This window comes from Chiloscyllium punctatum, chromosome 41, assembly GCF_047496795.1.
Source record: "Chiloscyllium punctatum isolate Juve2018m chromosome 41, sChiPun1.3, whole genome shotgun sequence".
NCBI lineage: Eukaryota > Metazoa > Chordata > Chondrichthyes > Orectolobiformes > Hemiscylliidae > Chiloscyllium > Chiloscyllium punctatum.
Window position 1 is genome coordinate 16,040,267 of NC_092779.1, and position 18,901 is coordinate 16,059,167.

Genomic DNA, 18,901 nt, shown 5'->3' on the forward strand with positions numbered 1-18,901 from the left:
TCCAATGAGAAAGGTCAATATGTTTACCTGTGTCTGCATGTCCCTGGGAGAATTGCAAAGAATCCAATCCGATGAATGTGCAGAAAATCATTGAAAGAAAATGCATGTGACCTTGTCAATTGAGTGAAATTAAAGAGCAGCAAATTATAGCAGATGCTAGAAAACAAAAGTGCTGGAAATCACAGTGGGTCAGGCAACATCAATGAAGAGAGAGCAAATTAACGTTTCAAGTCTAGATAACTCTTCATCAGAGCTGACATTAAGTATCACGTCAACTCTGATGAAGTGACATCTAGACTCAAAAAGTTAGTTTGCTCTCTCTCCATGGATGCTGCCTGACCCACTGTGACTTCCAGCACTTTTTATTTTCGGAGGAAATTAAAGAATGTAGATAGGAGTGGCATGAGTTTCTGTGAGGAATTTTGCAGAGAAAATGGATTCAATTTTTCTTTGTGCTATTTACAATGACGTCTTTCCAAATTCTCATATAGCTTTGTTTTAGATTTGTATTCTTTTGCAACAAACAACTTCTTTTGTTGAAAGTACACTGAATACTACAGTAAACAAATTGCAAAAATAAAACTTGTGGTGTATCAAGACAAGTATTTCTCTGGAATTTGACTTGTTCAGTATTACCAACATCAGCTGGGATCCTAACATTATTCCTTCATCAAAGGGTTATACCTGAGATTTTCTTGAAGGTTACTTTTTGATTTTCAGAGGCGACCTTTTGGCTTTCAGAGATTCCTTTTTTCATTTACAGTAATTTATTAAGTGATACTATCACGTCGTAACAATACTGTATTGAATTGCCATGTGAGGCATTTGGACTTACAGAAAAGTAGAATGGGAAGAATTTACCAACGTTCTCAATAACTGTATGCTCTCCATTAAAGTTAATATCACAAAAGGAAAACATTATTTCCTAGACACCACAGCATTTAAACTGGCACAAGACAACAGTTATAAGTTAACAATGTAGGTTTTTTTTCAAAATAAGCAACAAACACTTCTATACAAAAAAAGCCCATCACACAAAACACACATTCTGCTGACTGGTGTGGTCAGAGCTAATATATTTCCATTACTGGAGCATTTTCACCAGGCAGTTATTATCCTATTTATAGCGTTTCAAATCTCAATCCCTGATTGAAATTTAACAAGGGACACAGGGTTCGTTGCATTAGCATCCATTACAATTTACCCCATATGATAGCTCCTGACATTATGCAACTTTAAGCAAGAGATTCCACATTAAATTTCAAGGTATTCATTACTTCAGTGATTGTAAACTCAGCTTGTGATCATCTTGTTGACTATTCCTTTGTTGACAGGTTTAAAGTGGTTTTTGCAGCCTTCTCCTCCACCTTGTAGCCACCTCCTTGCCCACCCTAGTAGCTTACAGGGTCCTTCAACTTCTGTCCTGTATTAGCCTTACTCCACAACAGCCCCTTCCTTCCTCTGCTTGCAAAACTTCTCCTTTTACTACTATCCACTGAAACCTCCTTTATACCACCCAGACATTTATTCTGACAATCCCACATTGCAGACCTTCTTTCCTTCACTTCCTTGAGCTTCCTGCACACCGACTCCCAAACCCACCAGGAGAAGACGATCCATTCCAAGATCTAGGTGATATTCAATCCCAGGATCTAGATGATAATATTCCCTTTTCCATTACATGAAAAGCAGCTCTCTCTATTGCCAATAGAGTTACCAAATGAAATTAGTTTAGATTACCTCAATCAAATTCCTAGTAGGCATGTGATCACACCTCTAAATTAATAGTTATGAAGGGTATTTTTGTGAAAGTAAATTTAAGATAGTGTGAGGAGAGCTATTTGCTATATATATCTTTAAGAAGAGTTTGGATCTCAAATTGTGGCATGTGGGCACTTGTCTTTTTGTTTGTGAAGGAGTTTAGTAATTGCAAATCATTCGGTTATTAATTTAGCAGAAGAAAAGATTTTTAAAAGTTAGTTAAAAGCTACTAATCTCAATTCTAAGGAGATGACTGAAAAGATGTAAAATAGTTTCTTCAGAAAAAAGGAGTTAAGGGAATCAGTTACCTCAGTGTATGAGTTTCACTTTGTGAAAACTTCCAGATCAGGATTTGTGTTTAACAATCTGCAGCGGTTACTCAAAACTGAGAAAGTCTAAGATCTCAGTGATGTGAGGATTCAAGGAAAATACTTTGCTGCTAACAGAAAATTAACTGTGGAAAGATAGTACTTAAGAATTGGGCATAGAAGGAAAATATCCATCTTTGTAATAACTAAAGTGATAGCGTTAGAGAGTAGGTGGAACTTGATTTTGCATGGTGTTTTGGAATATTTCAAACTTTATGATTTTAAATAGCTTGGTTTGTTTTATTTTATTTATTTTGTTTCTCTGCTGTAATAAACCCATGTTTTATTGTTCAAATCTGCAGTCTTCTGTGTTTCTGTTTCAGTGAAAGATTGTTGCATCAAATTACATGAAATAAAAGATGATCTATCAAGCCAGAATTTATTCAGCTATCTGACTTGTACAGTAGTAATATCAGTCGGGATGATAACAATAGATTTTCCTGGAAAAACCATAGGAATTTCCCCTGTACTTTGTCTACTCTATCATTCAATGGTTCCTAATTTTTTCCTGCACTCCAGTTAAGCAGGAGAGATTACCCCATGAATCTATCCTATCCAGCCAATTTTGAGTGCCACTGCAAAAATCTTAATTAGAATTAATGGGAAGAATGGCATTGCTTTTGATGAGACATTCGTGAGGTGATCCTGGTACCAAACGTGAAAATGTCAATCCCATTTTGGGTTTCATGTCAGGTTCCTCTTCTGTTTTCTCAAGTGACATTAATATAAATTTTGCTTTAAAAACAAAACTTTGTTATTGCTTGCATTTGTAACAATTCATACCATGAACATGGAGATGGTTTGGTTGTGTCATGATCACATGAAGATGCAGATGAAGATTCAGGTCTATTTTCTTGCATGGCTTTGGTCATGGGACTGCGCAGTAGTGACATGCATTTTGGAACAGCCCAAGGACCACATAAGCTCTTTCGCATAATATGGTATGATGCTCAGCATATAAGTTGTAACAGTGGTTGTAGTGTGGCCCACTGCTGCAATTGAATTTAACTCAAGCTTAACGTTAAAAACACAAAAGTATCTCCGTTCTTAGCATCAAGGTAAATTTTTGCTCTTCAAAATAAGACATCTCCTTAAATAAATTGTTTTATCTTTAAACATTAAAAATCCTCCATGCCAACTGAATATTTGTTATTCCATGCATGATGTGTAAGCCCTAATCAGTGCATATCTAATTGGGTAGAATTTGATTTATGTTACTTCAACACTAACTGTTAAACATATATAGGCTATGAAAAGTTCTGTGCACAGCAACAAATAAAGGCATAACTTGAAAATATAGTAAGCCATATTGCTGATGCAGCAAACCGAATTTATCTAATTGCTACACAAATATTTTGTCCAGTATTTTCTGTATCAACAGCACTACGTATTGTATACAACTCCTTCTTCTTGAGTTCTCTACCCATCGGCAGGTGCTTGGTAATTATTTGCCAAATCTCAGCAAAGTGCCATGAATTTTACAATGAATAGGGGATGTGGATACTGGCCCAAAATTTACCTGAACTGGGTCATGGATTGAACCCAGTGTTCTTGGCACAAATCAGAGCTGCGCTATCCATTCTACCCCAACTAATGTAACTACTATACCAACTTTTATATGAAGTATTGCTTTTATGAACAATTCACCTTGTTCACCTTGAGATTTATTTGGCAGAAATTATCAAATAATTTTAAATTTTGGAATATACATGAATAACAGCGTTTATTTATTAAATCATAAACAAAGAGGGCTTCAAGGCCAATTGTTCTGCACTGAATTACCTGAGTCTACCAGCTGCTGCTCCATGATCCCACAGCCAAGGACCTCCATCCATTCTCCTTGGAACTTGATCTCCATTTCAAAGGAAGGATGCGTAAATGGGAAATAGCAATCCACCCATCTAATTTCTAGTCCTGTCACAAGGCAAATATGACAGTATTAGAGACTCCTGCAAAACCTGGCTCTTTAGTTAACGACAGTTGTTACTGAATTCCAGGAAAATAAATAGTGAACAAACCACTTACAATAGTTTTGTGACAGCAAATAAATCTTTAAACTAGAGAAAAAACCCAACTATGTCTTTTCTAATATGAATGGTGCTTTTTGCAGTTCAGGCCCCCTCCAAGTCAATCACTTGTCAAAACCTCTCAGTCACCTGGCATTTAAGGAAAATGAGTCAAGATCATTGGAAAACAGGCAGTCCTATTGAGCAACTTAACAGGCAACAAACTAGTAACTTCTGAAAATGATAAAGTAATCTAAGGCTTCATGTTGGATTTGAAAAATTCATTTCTAAATGAAGCGCTGTTGATCACAATGCTCATCACGGGCCTCTCATTTTAGAACAAGAAAATTAGTCTGTAATTTCAGCTAAAGGATATTAATAAACATGGAACTGTGTGTCAGACAAGCTTCTGTTTTGAATTATAGTTTTGCTTTTTTAATCTTCTCAATTTGCTAACAGTTCAGTGTTTAGGACTTCATGAAATATTGCATTGAGAAGTTAGATTTCCATTCACAAGCAGTAAGACCCATGTAGTCCTAATTTGGCCTTTGCTCAGCTGTTGTATTCTAGACAAATGAAGTCACAGAGATCTGTGTACTGTTTCATCTGAATACATTGTGTGCTAATATTTTGTTTTACTATTTTGTAAATCCATAGCAAAATATTTTCAGATTAGTTTGGTTTGTTTTCTAAAGGCTTCATTAATATGATGTTATTCATTTCATCAGCATGAGGTGCACGAACAATCGTTTCAGCCAAACGTACAAACATTATTGTAGTACTTTACACATCAATTGGAAAAATCATGTGACATTAACAGTGAACTGTTAAGGTGTTGTTTATTTATTAGAATTCAATTATGAACAAGTATGTTTTTGTTTCAAGTAAACAAGATTTGAAATCAAAGTTAGTTATAAGGAGAATAAAGCCACAATATTATATGGTCTGAAACAATCTGGATAACTTTTACCATGCAACAATCAACAGAGAAAGCAAAATATCATCCACTGTATATTCTAACATCCAAAATTAACTTGTGGCAAATGTGAATACAAACCATAAACACAAAATACATACCAAATAACAGGCACAATCAAAACAGACCTCATAAATCTTCTCAGCAGCCAACTTAGATTTAGTGATCACTGTGAGTTACAAACAAAAATTTTCAAACTCTGCCTTTATCATGAAGGATTTCTGCCCCTCACCTTCAATGCTTTGAACTCTAACTTCCTTTCAACAGTAGCTCCAACTCAGATTGAAGGCCCTCCTGCTTCTTCCAGCAAGGGCTTTGAGGTATCAAATACAAATTTGGAGCATTTTAAATGTTCAATTTCTTTTCCTAGATTTTGTCTGGGTTTGTAAGACTGCAACGAGAAAGTGAGGACTGCAGATGCTGGAGATTAGAGTTGAAATGTATGGAGCTAGAAAAGCACAGCAGGTCAGGCAGCATCCGAGAAGCAGGACAGTCAAGGTTTCGGGCATAAGCCCATCGTCAGGAATGTCGGGGGATGGGGGGTGTGGATGGAAGGGGACTGAGAGATAAGGGGTGATGGTGATAGGTCAGAGTGGAGGGTGGAGTGGATAGGTTGGAACGAAGATGGACAGGTGGGACAGTTCAAGAGGGCGATGCCGAGTTGGAGGGTTACATTTGGGATAAGGTGGGAGGAGGGGAGATGAGGAATCTGGTGAAATCGACATTGATGCCATGTGGTCAAGAGAGCGGTGCCAAGTTGGAAGGATGGATACAGGACTGCACCCCAGCAGCTAATTACTGGCATAATTTCAGCTCTCTCGCTGCACTGAGAAATCAAACACTGCATATTACTTCTCCTGTGCCCTAGTTCTCTAGCCATATGGAGCAGATCGCTATATGGAGCAATCACTTCAGCCTCACTGAATTGACAATTGGTCCTTAAGAGCTTCCTCCTATGCCCTGGCTCCCCAGGTGAAGTAAACCATCATCTGTCCTTCATCCTTGTGCTCCTGCATCTGCTCATAGATTTAAACTTTCTTATTCTAAGATTGCTGTTTAAAGGTTTTCTCTGTATATCAAAACCCCAGCTGCGCTGAGTGGTTAGCCACAGCTGTCCTCTCAAACCTCATCATGTGGGCTAGCTTTTGTACTGCATATCATACAAATGCACAGCAGATCTATCCATTCATACCCATCAACCAGGACTCAGCTTTAGGTCTGGGCTAAAGTCAAAACATACAAACCAGGTCTAAACTTATAGACTCCCTCTCTATGACCTCAACTCAGTTTAAAGAATAGAACAATATTCTTTTGTGAATAAGTACACAAAAGCAAATTCTGATTTTAGTCCCAATCTTTCATGATCCTAAATAGAAATAATATTCTCAGCAAGCAAATAGTGTACCATACAGGACTTCAATGACATCTATGTCAATACAGTGCAACGAATGTAATCATCAGAAACTCCTGAAAAAAATTCATTTGTAGATCTTCCGAGGCTTTGCTCACAGGCAAAACAAGTCTTCATGTGGTGGCTCAGTGATTAGCACTGCTGCCTCACGGTGCCACGGACTCGAGTTCGATTGCAGCCTTAGGTGAGTGTCTTCGTAGAGTTCGCACATTCTCCGTGTCTGCATAGATTTCCTCCCACAGTCCAAAGATGTTCAGGTTAAGTGGATTAACCATGCTAAATTACTCATTGTATCCAGGGATGTGCAGGCTATGTGGACTAGCCATGGGAAATGCAGGGTCACATGGATAACGTAGGGGGATGGGTCTGGGTGGGATGCTCTTCAGAGGGAGAGTGTCGACTCAATGAGCCTAATGGCCTGCTTCCACATTGTAGGGATTCTATGTTTCTCAATGTTTATCGTCGTCCCATTGTGACTCAAATATAACCATCGCAAAATACATAGGAGGCTTCAAACAAATGGAAAAGTACAGCACAGAACAGGCCCTTTAGTCCACGATGTTATGCTGAGAACCAATCTCAATTTTTGGTAGGCAGGCCATGTATGCTATTGGTAACTTGTCAACTGGCCCACAAACCAGTCTGCTATTTGTTGTCAACCTAATCTCCATTTGTACACAATGCTTCCTCCCGTCTGTCTAAACTGGTCTGAATCTAAGTCCAAGATGTAATCACCCAGTGCCTAATGCTATTCACTACAAATTCCCATTGAGATTTTTTCTAGTATAAGAATAAATGCATCATCTCTGACTCAAAATATAACATGGTTGCTATAAAATATTGCATTTTTGTTAGCTCCTTGATTACTTTGTTTTTTTTCAATTGACTGTTCTATGACTAATGGTTTTGTAAAAACAGAGCAATTTGATTCCTCTGTTTTATAGAGATTGATGGTTTGTAGCTTTTCAAGCTTGTCTGGTGAATGGAATTGATTTTTGCCAGTGTGAAATTTCCAACTGAATGTATGTGAATCAATCAGCATAGTGAACTTATTGTGCAATGGCTGTTTGCATTTGTAGAACAGGCACATGCCTTTTAATTATATAAGTGAAAAAATCAACCACAGGTGTCTTCCACTAACTGACCCCAACATATTCATAGTTCTGTATGCAAGGAGAATTGCAATTAACCATGTCTGGTCCACCTGTTGCGAAGCTCTACTCTTTGTAAATCTTAAGTGACTATATTGTATGTTATCTTTCATTGCATTTTATGCTTCTATAGCAACTCCAATGAATTTGCAATGTTCACAGAGTGAAGAAGATTTGCCTTTAGAGTTTCACTTAAAATTTACCGTTTGTTAATGACTGCAAAAAAAATCTTCAGAGGATGGACCTGAAATCTCTAATCATCAGAAACAATTTTCCCAGAAGGGTATGCATTAGGTCTCTAATATGCAATATCACTGTAAAATTTTCTATGCTGTGCCCAAAATACACCTACACAATTGCAAACCAATTTCCACTTCAACCACAGAATTTTCCCACGTTTTGAGCAACATAGGTAACAATAAAATACTGTATGGGAAAAAAATCAAATTCTCTATGTCATGAAAATATTTACGGTTTTCCCCTCAATGGTATCAATGGTGAGAGTTTTGCTGTCTATGTTCCTGCATTTGCTTCTCATTAATACTAAATTTGCCTCATTTAAATGTAGTTTGCAAATTAATTCTCTCCTCCTTTCCTGAGAACCTAGATGATGACAATAACCAATTTAAAAGTCAGAGCAGTGACCTAGTGAATGTCGGTTGCCACTTGCTTCTCCAGGATTTTGTTTTAATGTTCTTCACCAGAATGTCCTTGAATATTCCATAGACAACGTTATCCTCCATCCCTCAACCACCGAAGTCGGCACTGGCTAACCACAAGTTTCATCACATTTTCATGGCAGATCTTTGACCAAATCATAATCAGTCCCTTAGAACTTCATTTTGGCGCTCAGGGATACCTTTGACCTGCATGTTCCTGCTAGGCTGCCATGCACACAGTCATCTCATGCATCTACACAGGATACATCTTATTATTCTTGTCTTCACTTCTTGGTGCTCACTCACTTTGCACTTAGACGACTGGAAGGGTTAGTAATTGTGGAGGATGATGAACATTGAATTGAGATGCTGCATGCAGGAGTGACATTGGTAGTACTTGAACATTGGTGACATTTGTGCAGTGGCAGAGTTGGAGTGAGTGTAAGGTAGGAAAGAGAAGATGATGGCACTTACACTTTCAGAGCACAGAGGATCTATTTCACGCATAAAGCATGAAGTTTGTCTGACCTTGGAGACAGCAATGACCAAGGCCACTATCTGTGCCCAGGCAGGGTGTTTGGTGCCTTGCCATCCTCTGGTGGCCCATCAGGTACAGGGTGGCACTCCTCTCAATCACCACACCCAACCAGGTTTACAGATCCCTATCAGAAAAGTGGGCTGTCAGCTTCCGTTTCTGGAACATTTCAGTTTCCTCAGAAGACTGTGAGAGATAGTCCCTCGCTTGCAGCATCTGAAATAGTGTGCAGCTGGGCATTACATATGGCACCCAGCCACTTGTGCACTGGAAGATTTTGAGAGCATTGGGAATTTGTCTTTCCTGCTGCATGACTGTATAAGAAACCCCCCCCCCCCCCCCCCCAAGAGACTGTTGCATAATTCATGAGATGAAGATTGAAAAAAGGTGCTATGAGGTTTGACACACAACACCAACATAAAATGACACAGCCTAAAATGGGGAAAGCCAGCCCATAATTACTATTTTAGTAACAGAAAATTTCCCTAATATACAGCAGAATATCTGATAAAAGGTGAAATAGATCTCCATTTCAATTTTGAACCATTAACCACAACAGACTTTAGACCATTTTTTCAAGTGTGAAGTATTATGAATGATTCTCCCCTCCTTATTACAAAAGGATAAAAAAAAGACAGTAGATGCAAAAATAAATTCACAAGAATGATGCCACCGTTGAGAACACTTTTTAGAAATATGTGAGCAGGCTGGGTGCTTTTTCTTGAAAATAGTAGAAGTTTAAGGAGTGATTTGATAGTTTATCCTTTCTTAAGTAAGGTAACCACTAGCAGCCATCAGCCATTCAGCTATCAAAATCGAAAAATATAAATTTTGCTTTTTGAAAATTTAAATTAACATATAAAGATATTCGGTGCTTTTAACTGCCAAATTTGCTGTGGCGAATTCTTCAATGTGATTTGTTGCTGAGGGGGTTGCTGAGATGCCTGTTGCTGCATGCTTAGGTAAACCTTTGACTTACTGCCAGACTTAAACCCACATTAGGCAAAGGCTAAACTACACCACATAAGATCACTAGATCTTTGTGGATTGTTTTCTTTGAGATCAGCAACAAGTACAAAGTCCAGCCCAATGAATGAGGAAATCTAGCATCATCTTTATTTCTTTTCTCTGCTTACACACTGTGCAGCATTCTCAATTCTTCTTTCAGTAATGTATATTTATATCTACATTACTAATTGCACAAACATAATGAAAACCATGGTTATTCCTGTTTTGAATATCAGAATTTTAGAAGTTCCTATCTAAATGGTGTTATCAATATGTCTATCACAACTAAGTTAAGCACTGGCGCTGGCAATCAAGGACCACATTTAGACTCTTGGATAAAAGTTAATCAATTGAAGGAAACTCTCAACGAAATTAGTTTAACTGCCAAGAATCAGTTGTATCAAATTCCTCCTTATTATAAAATACCTATCTTATCATGACTTACAGATCCTGCAAATGCTGGAAACCATACCTTTGAGTTCCACATCACTCAAGCATATAGAAAACAGGGTAAGTAGAGGGAAATAATTTTAGAAGAAATATGACTATCTCTAATATGGTACTGATCTGAAACTTTAACAAAAATGATAAAAAAACCACATATACTCCAATAAAAGTCGACTCCCTATTTTTGGCCATGTCAGGAACTTTCCCTATATCTTGTGTAAAAGTCTACCCTAATCCTTCACAGATAACAGATCAACATTTGTGAGTCAAGGTATTATCCTGTACATAAATGTTACGAGACGGAAATGATATTTTTCATGCTATGTGTTTTGATGTACAATTTTCACAAACATTAGGCAATGGATTTCTCAAATTCACTATTGAATGAGCACTTTAATTAGTATAATCAGTATTCAGTTTTTATTGGCTGTCCTGCTCTTCTCCAGGCCTCTAGCCTCCTGGTTGTCCCATTCTACTCTGACCCTCCAGTCTACTGGCTGTCTCGTTCTACTCTGGACTTCCAGTTAGTTGACCGTAACATTCTGCTCTGAGTGTCCAGTCTGCTGGCTGTCCCACTCCACTCTGGGCCTCCGGTCTGTTAACTGTAACGTTCTGCTCTGGGCCTCCAGTCTACAGGCTGTCTCGTTCTGCTCTGGCCTCCAATTTGCTGACTATTCTGATCTGAGCGTCCAGACTGTTGGCTGTCCCACTCCACTCTGCTGGCCATCCTGTTCTGCTCTGGACTTCCAGACTGCTGGCCATCCTGTTCCGGGCCTCCAACCTACTGGCCATCTCACTCCGTTCTGGGCTTCCAGCCATCTGGCCGTCCAGCTCTGCTCCAGGCCTTCAACCCACTGGTAGTCCTGCCCAAACCGGGCTTCTAGCCTACTGGCCATCCCATTCCTCTCCAGGCTTCCAACCTACGGGTCATTCCATTCCACTCCGGGCTTTCAGACTGCTGGCATCTTGTTCTGTTCTGGACCTCCCCATCACTGCTCCAAGATAAGTTTTTTTTAAAAAAAGAGAATAACAAGAAAGAAAAGAAAAAGCAAACAAAATAATTACTAATCCATCTTTGTTTCTTTTATTTTTATCTGATAATTACTGTAATTTGTTGTGTTTTGTTTCTTTATTTGTTTAGAGATCAATTGGGCTTCTGCTAATGACATGGTATTTTAGACTGTAGCATGAATTTCGACCCCTCAAAAGTAGTATCCATCTTATAGTTGACCCCATAATTTTACCTTAGAAAATAGTCTAAAAAAAATTCAACTTTTACACAAGTATATACGGAATGTTGTTTATGTTGCTGTTTTTGCTTCTATCCAAATCCAACTCTGATTTATTTCTCTGCTTGAAAAGAGCAAAGAATACTTAGTACTTCTAACTATCTAGTTTGATACAGTGAATTCTTCATCGCAAGTGTCTGTTTATCTGTTTGCTGACATCATTGCTGCTGCCTGCTAAGAGAGCCCTTCAACTCAGCACCAGATATAAACTGCCATAAGGTAAGATCTAAACCATGCCACATAGATCACCAGAATATTTTGTTCTTTTGTGTTGGTAGATATCATCTTCTTGGTTGTTACTTTTAACTTGCGAGTGGAGTTCAGCACCATCAGCCATATCCAAAAGTAGATTTTGCAATTTTGTACAGTAACTCAGAAATTATAACAGGCAGGCCAACCACTTCACAGTGACTTTTAGACTCTAGTATACATCATAGAAGTCTACAGCACAGAAGATTTTTTGAACTACTGACTCTGTGCCTGTCAAAAACAACCACCTAACTATTCTAATCCAATTTTCCAGCACTAGGCACATAGCCTCGAATACCTGAGCATTGCAATGTACATCATAATACTTCTTAAATGTTCTGCCTCTATTACCCTTGCAGGCAGCGAGCTCCAGATTCCCTTGATCATCACCCTCTGCTTCCTGCCACTCAGCCAAGTCTGGATCAAGTTAGCCATATATTCTTGGATATCACAGGCCCTTACCTTTTCTATCAGTCTCCCATGCAGGACCTTATCAAGTGCCTTGCTGATTCTGAGTCCAAGTAGACCTCATCAAATGTATTGCTCTCATCTACATAACTGGTTACCTCTTCAAAAAATTCAATATACTTGGTCAACATGATCACCCTAAATAAAACAATGCTGACTGTTCTTGATTAATCTCTGGTTCACCAAGTTTAGACTGGTTCTGTTCCTCAGAATTACCTCCAATAGTGTCCCCATTACTAAGGTTACACTTACTGGACTAACACTACATGGTTTTCTATCAAAGTTCATCCCAAAGCAGTTCTGCAACTCAGGGTTTTGTGCTTTTTTTGGACTGACGCCAGGACACATACACATCAACTGCACCTGGAGAACCATTAACTCAGTGAAAGTTGCTCTCTGGCCTGCCTGAAGCTTGCTGGCCTTCCAGTGCACTGTGTTCTCTTGACTAAGTGTTGCAGATTTGTTCATTCCAATGTCTGGGATTAGTGCTGAGGACACACTAAAGTTTGGGGCAGCTGTCACAGAATACAATAATGAAAAGCTGCTGTCAATGGTCTTTCAACTTTAGTAAGCTGAGAGGCTGGAAACTGTAGATCTCCTCAGCCTGTATGCTTGACTAGGAACATATATTGTCAACATCACAAATATTTAAAATAAAAAGAGAACTGCAGATGCTAGAAATTGGAAGCACAAACAATGCTCGACAAACAAAGCAGGTCTGGCAGCATCTGTTGAGAATAAAACAGAGCATGCTTTGAGTCAAGTAACACTTTGTCAGAACTCCAGTTCCTGTTCTAACAAAGCGTCAGTGGTCTTGAGACATTAAATTCTCTTTTTCTCTCAACAGATGCTGCCAGATCTGCTGTGTTCTCCAATGCTCTGTTTTTGTTTCAAAAAACAATTTAATTGTGTTAAGGCATCTCAGAATGGAATGTAGGTGTATACAGAAAAGTTAATTTTCACTGCACTGTTGGTAATTTCCATTTTGAAAATTGTTTGCTCTTAGTCTATACACCTGACATAGACTGTATTGTAAATATCAAACCCATCATAATTGTACTGAGGTATTTGAGATTGGAACATGCTGTATGGAATCAAGTTGAATTTTATTGCAAATTCTGTAATATTCAAATCAAAATAACTAATGTATTTCTATAAATTTTAAGAATAAAGTAGACTTTTGGGAAAATAAATAGCACTACATAGCTGAAATGGTACTACATACATAGGCTTTTACTCGTTTCCCTGCCGTGGTTGCCTCAAGCTTTATTGCATCCCCTGGAATGTATCAATCTGCAATATTTGGTCATCAAAACTTCTTTGCACTGAAGATCATCAGGTTTCAGGCAGACCCACGACCACCTTTCACGGAGATGATGTTCTTCCAACACAGTTAATGCCTCGATTTAATAACTTACATTCAAAGAACATCAAAGGGCTGAAAATCATTTAGAATCCCTTAGGCTGTATGCCAAACATGGAACTTATACTGCAAACAGGGAGAAAGTGAGGAGTGCAGATGCTGGAGAGTCAGAGTTGATAAAGCACAGTGCTGGAGAAAGCACAGCAGGTCAGGCAGCATCCGAGGAGCAAGAGAGTCGACACTTCAGGCAGAACCCTTCTCCAGTCCTTAGAAGGATGATGCCCAAAACGTCAACTCCCTTGCTCCTTGGATAATGCCTGACCTGATGTGCTTTTTCCAGCGTCCTGCTTTGTCAAACCCCACTGTCCATATATACAACAAACTCCAACTAACATCCATACTTTTCATTTTGTGCACTATATTGTCTATCAGAGTATCAATGTCTGCCTAACTGCAGTCTGGGAGGCAAGTAATGTTGGAAAGATTGTCCTGAAAATATTTTTAAAAAGCTGAGGAAAAGACTTTTCTACATACCTTGATAGAGCACAGGGCTATGTTTTTAGGTCCATGAAGTGCTTTGTGAACATGAGGTCAATTATTTCATAAGAATGCCAGATAGGAGGAAAACTCAGAGTCTGTCATGTTCAGATGGTATTTTGCTAGGGAAGGAAAGCCAAAGGAGAATATGGTACTTGTGGTACAAGTCAGAGTGAAGAACCAAATTCCAATAAATGATATTCCTCAAATTAAATTGGATAATAAGGAAGGTCTCATAAATTATTGAGTTACCTTCCAGAGGAAAATTGAACTGACCTGAAAGAGTTATTACAATCACACAGAGAAATCACATAGCAGCATGGTGGCTCAGTGGTTAGCACTGCAGCCTCACAGTGCTAAAGAACCTGGCTTTGATTCTAGCCTCGGGAGATTGTCTGTATGGAGTTTGCATATTCTCCCAGTGTCTGCTCTGGTTTCCTCTCCCAGCCCACAGATGTGCAAGTTAGGTGAATTGGCCATGCTAAAATTGTCCATAGTGTTCAGGGATGTACAGTTTAGGTGAATCAGTCAGGGGAAATGTTGGGGAATGGGTCTGGGTGAGTTACTCTTTGGAGCATCGGTGTGGACTTGTTGGGCCAAATGGCCTGTTTCCACACTGTAGGGATTCTACGATTCTATGAAATACCAGGGAATAAGCTGGGAAGTACTCATCTGTTTACGCATGACGCAGATGGTCAGAAATGCTGTTCCAATGAAGCAACATCCTTATACATCTAACTATCCAAAACTGGCACAGGTTCAAAATGAAATTGAGAACATGATGATATAATTGAAGTGAGATGCAGCGAATGGAGCTCACCCATAGTGATGGTACCAAACCAGATAGTCCCCAATATTTATTTGTTGGTAACTGCAAAATCAAAGCAGTCACAAAATCTGATTTGTACCCTATTCCACAAATGGAAGACTGTATTAAGAAACTGAGACAAGCAACGTATTTTTCAAAGCAGGACTTACTCAAAGAATACCGGCAGATAACTTTATCCGAGGGAGCAAAGGAAATTTTGGCTTTTGGGACACCGCATGAACTTTACCAGTTTAAGGTTTTGCCATTTAGTATGAAATGTGCCTGGTGCACGTTTCAAAGACTAACCAATAAAGTCACTTTGAGATTACCTAATTGTGTGGTCTACATAGATAACCTTCTGGAGCATCTATTGGAATTGTTCAATCAACTTCAGAAGGCAAGTTTGAGTTTGGTGATAAACCTGGCTAAAAGTAAGTTCACAAAAGCCCAAATCACATTCCTGAACCATATCATTGGACATGGACAGACAGCCCCACGGGACGTGAAAACAAAGGTTAATGGGGAATTTCCTAGAATATCGACAAAGAAGGAAGTACCACAATTCCTGAAACTGAGTCGGTTTTATTGGAAATTCATACCAAATGTTAACAGCGCAGATGTTCTATTGACAGACTTGTTGAAGAAATACAGGAAATTTCAGTGGATGGAGGAATTTAGAAGGCATTTGACAGCCTGGAAGTTGTGTTAACCACCATCCACTGTTGGCCACACCTAATTACAAAAGCCATTCAAGATGGATATTGATGTGAGTGATGTGGGTGTTGGTGCTGCATTCTTGCAAGATGATAATGAGAGGATAGAAAAACCTATTAGGTATTTTTCTAGTAAGCTGAGTATTCGTCCACAGAAATATTCCACAATTGAGAAGGAGACCTTGGCTTGCTGTTGGCATTGCACCATTTCAACATTTATGTTGCTAGTAATGTATCTGAGAAAACTGTATGTACTGATCATAACACTTTAAAGTTTTTGGAAAAATTTAAAAATAAAAATACCAGACTGTTTAGAAGGAATTTATTGTTACAGCCATTTAATTTCAAAATTATACATGTGGCAGGACGAGACAGCGTAATCACTTTAAAAAGTTTTTCTGTCCTGGGTTTTTTTGAAGAGATTGTAAAGGCAGAAGTGCTGAAGTGGCTATGGGAGATGGCCTCAGACAACAATCAGAGGAGGCCTTGAGGTTTTATTTTAAACATTGGAAAGGGAGCGGCCAGATCTTACAGATCGAGCTTTCTAGTTTTTTTGCAGTAGCAGTCAGAAGATGTTTGGGTCCCAGAAGAGTTGGACTCATTCAGGAAAATGATTCCTTGCTGTTACATTCTCTGAAATCTCAATGTTGTTTCCTTCTGGGTTGGAAAACTGCATGTGACTGTGTCTGAAATTAGCCTTTTGCCAAATTATGGGATGTTGCTATATTGGAACAGTTAATTAGTAATAGGTACTGTATTTGTTATTTGGTTAAGTTTTCGAATAGTTAAGTTATTCTAAAATCCTCTTTCTTTTGTTTGTATTTTAACTATAGTGTCTAAATAAATTGTTTTGCTTAATGTTGAGTGGTTTGACCAGTGCATCACACTTGGAATGTGCACTTCACATCTACCTTAAAATAAAAGAAAGTTAGAGTCTAGGTTACCCCCCCTCAAATATTTTGAGGGGGAATGGTCTGTCCATAACACACAACTTTGATGAAGGAAGACAAAGGTGTTTGGTGGCGAAAGAAACAAATTGAAATGGACTGTAGTATTGAATGTTTGCATGCTTAGAGTCAATGTAATGTCTATACACTGTCATGTACTAATAGCATAAGAATAAAGGTTTTTAAAACTTTTACATTGATGGTTTTTTTTAAGGGGGAGGTATAATGATACTATGGCTTTAAGAGGCATATTTTGTCCTAGTTTTTCTTGAGGAGAGGTTTTGAGTCATCACTGAAAAGCTGCCTCGTCCAAGCCAATAAAATAAAAAGTTTGTGAGTCCTTGGGTTTTTTTTAAAGTTGGAACAATAGACGCAACATGAATGGGTGCAGTCAGGCTCCCACAGAACTGGAGCTTTCATTTAGATTTCAGCAGTTGTTGGAGTTTTGATTTTGGTTGTGGAAGCAGCTATATGTCTTTCTCGGCAACAGCTAAAAGCTTTCGTTCATTCTCTGCTGCCAGAATCGCATATGAAACCATCTGTTTTATTGACTTTGCCTTTGCCAAGGGTGTCTTTATGGGATGTTACTATATTGGAACAGTTGTTGTTTAGTAGTTAACTAATCTACTATCTTGTTAAGTTTTCCAACAGAGTTAAAGTTATACCAATTATTCTTCCCTTTGTTTATATTATAACAGTATGATAAGAATAAAATGTTCAACAATTTTAGGGCTTGAACACCCTTCCCCTTGCTTTCCCCCCCTCCACACACCAGGTCTTGTCATTACATGGCCTGCTACCACATATAACCCATTGTCAGCTACTAATTGTCATCATTAGCAGCTATACATCCATTCAGACCGACCTTTAACCACTCCTGTTTTGAGAGTTCTTCAGAAGATTTGTAGCTTGGATTGTGGATGAAGTCGAGGATTCGTTCGCCGAGCTGGTGTGTTTTTCTGCCAACGTTCTATTGTCTCACTACGTGACATCATCAACAAGGTGTTGGTGGTCTGACCCGCTTGGTATTTATCTGTCTCTGTTTGTTGGTACTTCTGGTTCTGTATCTGAGTGGTTTGTTTCCCGGGTCCAGTTCAATGTGTCTATTGATTGAGTTCCGATTGGAGTGCCAGGCTTCAAGGAATTCTGTGGTGCGTCTCTGTTTTGCCTGTGCTAGGATGGTTAAATTGTTCCAGTTGAATTTGTGTCCGTCGTTGTCTGGGTGGTTGGAAATGAGACAGTGTTGGTCATATCTGGCAGTAGTGAGCTGATGTTCATGCAGCCATATAGTCAGTTTTCTTCCTATTTATTCTATATAGTGTTTTTTTCAGTCTTTGTAGGGTATCTTGTAGAAAACATTCATCCTGTTGGATGTGGGCGTCAGGTCTCTAACCTTTGTGAGGCCCTGGTGGAAGATGTTTAATGGTTTGTGGGCTTCGAAGATTCTCAGGTTCTGAGTAGTCATGTTGTTATCTCTGATATGTCTTTGATGTATGATACAGTTGCTATCATGGGTGGTTGTGTAGTGTTATCTTCTTTGGGTTTGTCCCATAAGTGCCAGACGACAGTCCTCTTAAGGTACCTGTTTCATTTAAATCCTTCAAATAGATGTTCCTGTTCTGCCTTCTGGAGTCTGGGTTGCTGCAGTGTCCTTGCCCATTCAAATAATGTCCTAATGCAGTTCCATTTGTGGGTGTTGGAGTGGTTGCTGTTATAGTTCAATATCTGGTGAGTATGGGTTCTTGAGGTACATACTGGTCTGGAGTTCCCCGGTAGGTGTGCATTCCACTAATACGTCCAGGAAGGGGAGTCTATAGGAACACCAACACAGAACCAGAAGTACCAACAAACAGACATATAATTACCAGGCAGGACAGCCCACTAACACCTTATCAAAGACGCACTGATGATGTCATGTAGTGAGGCGACAAAACAATTGCAGGAATAAAACACACTGCCTCGGCAAATAAATCTACGATTTCACTCCTTTGTCTGTCCAACTGTTTTTCTCTCTTTTTGGGCTCTGTCCCCACCTAATGTTTACTTTACCCCCTCTATACCACCTCCTTTATACAAACTGTCCTTTTCCTAGCTACCATCAGTTTTCAAGAAGGGTCACTGGATCTCTGATTAACTCTGATTTCTCTCCACAGATTAGATTAGATTAGTTAGATTAGATTCCCTACAGTGTAGAAACAGGCCCTT

The 18,901-nt window shown here is 38.9% G+C and overlaps 1 protein-coding gene across 8 annotated transcripts in view; it reads right to left on the reverse strand.

Moving 5' to 3' along the window:
* The window catches only part of fars2 (phenylalanyl-tRNA synthetase 2, mitochondrial), a 457,813-nt gene that overhangs the window by 310,016 nt on the left and 128,896 nt on the right, over positions 1-18,901 (reverse strand). For all 8 annotated transcript variants that reach the window (XM_072560441.1, XM_072560442.1, XM_072560438.1 and 5 more), the window contains one exon: positions 3,912-4,043. In XM_072560441.1, the coding sequence (XP_072416542.1) occupies positions 3,912-4,043 (132 nt within the window). The remainder of the gene's footprint in view (positions 1-3,911; positions 4,044-18,901) is intronic.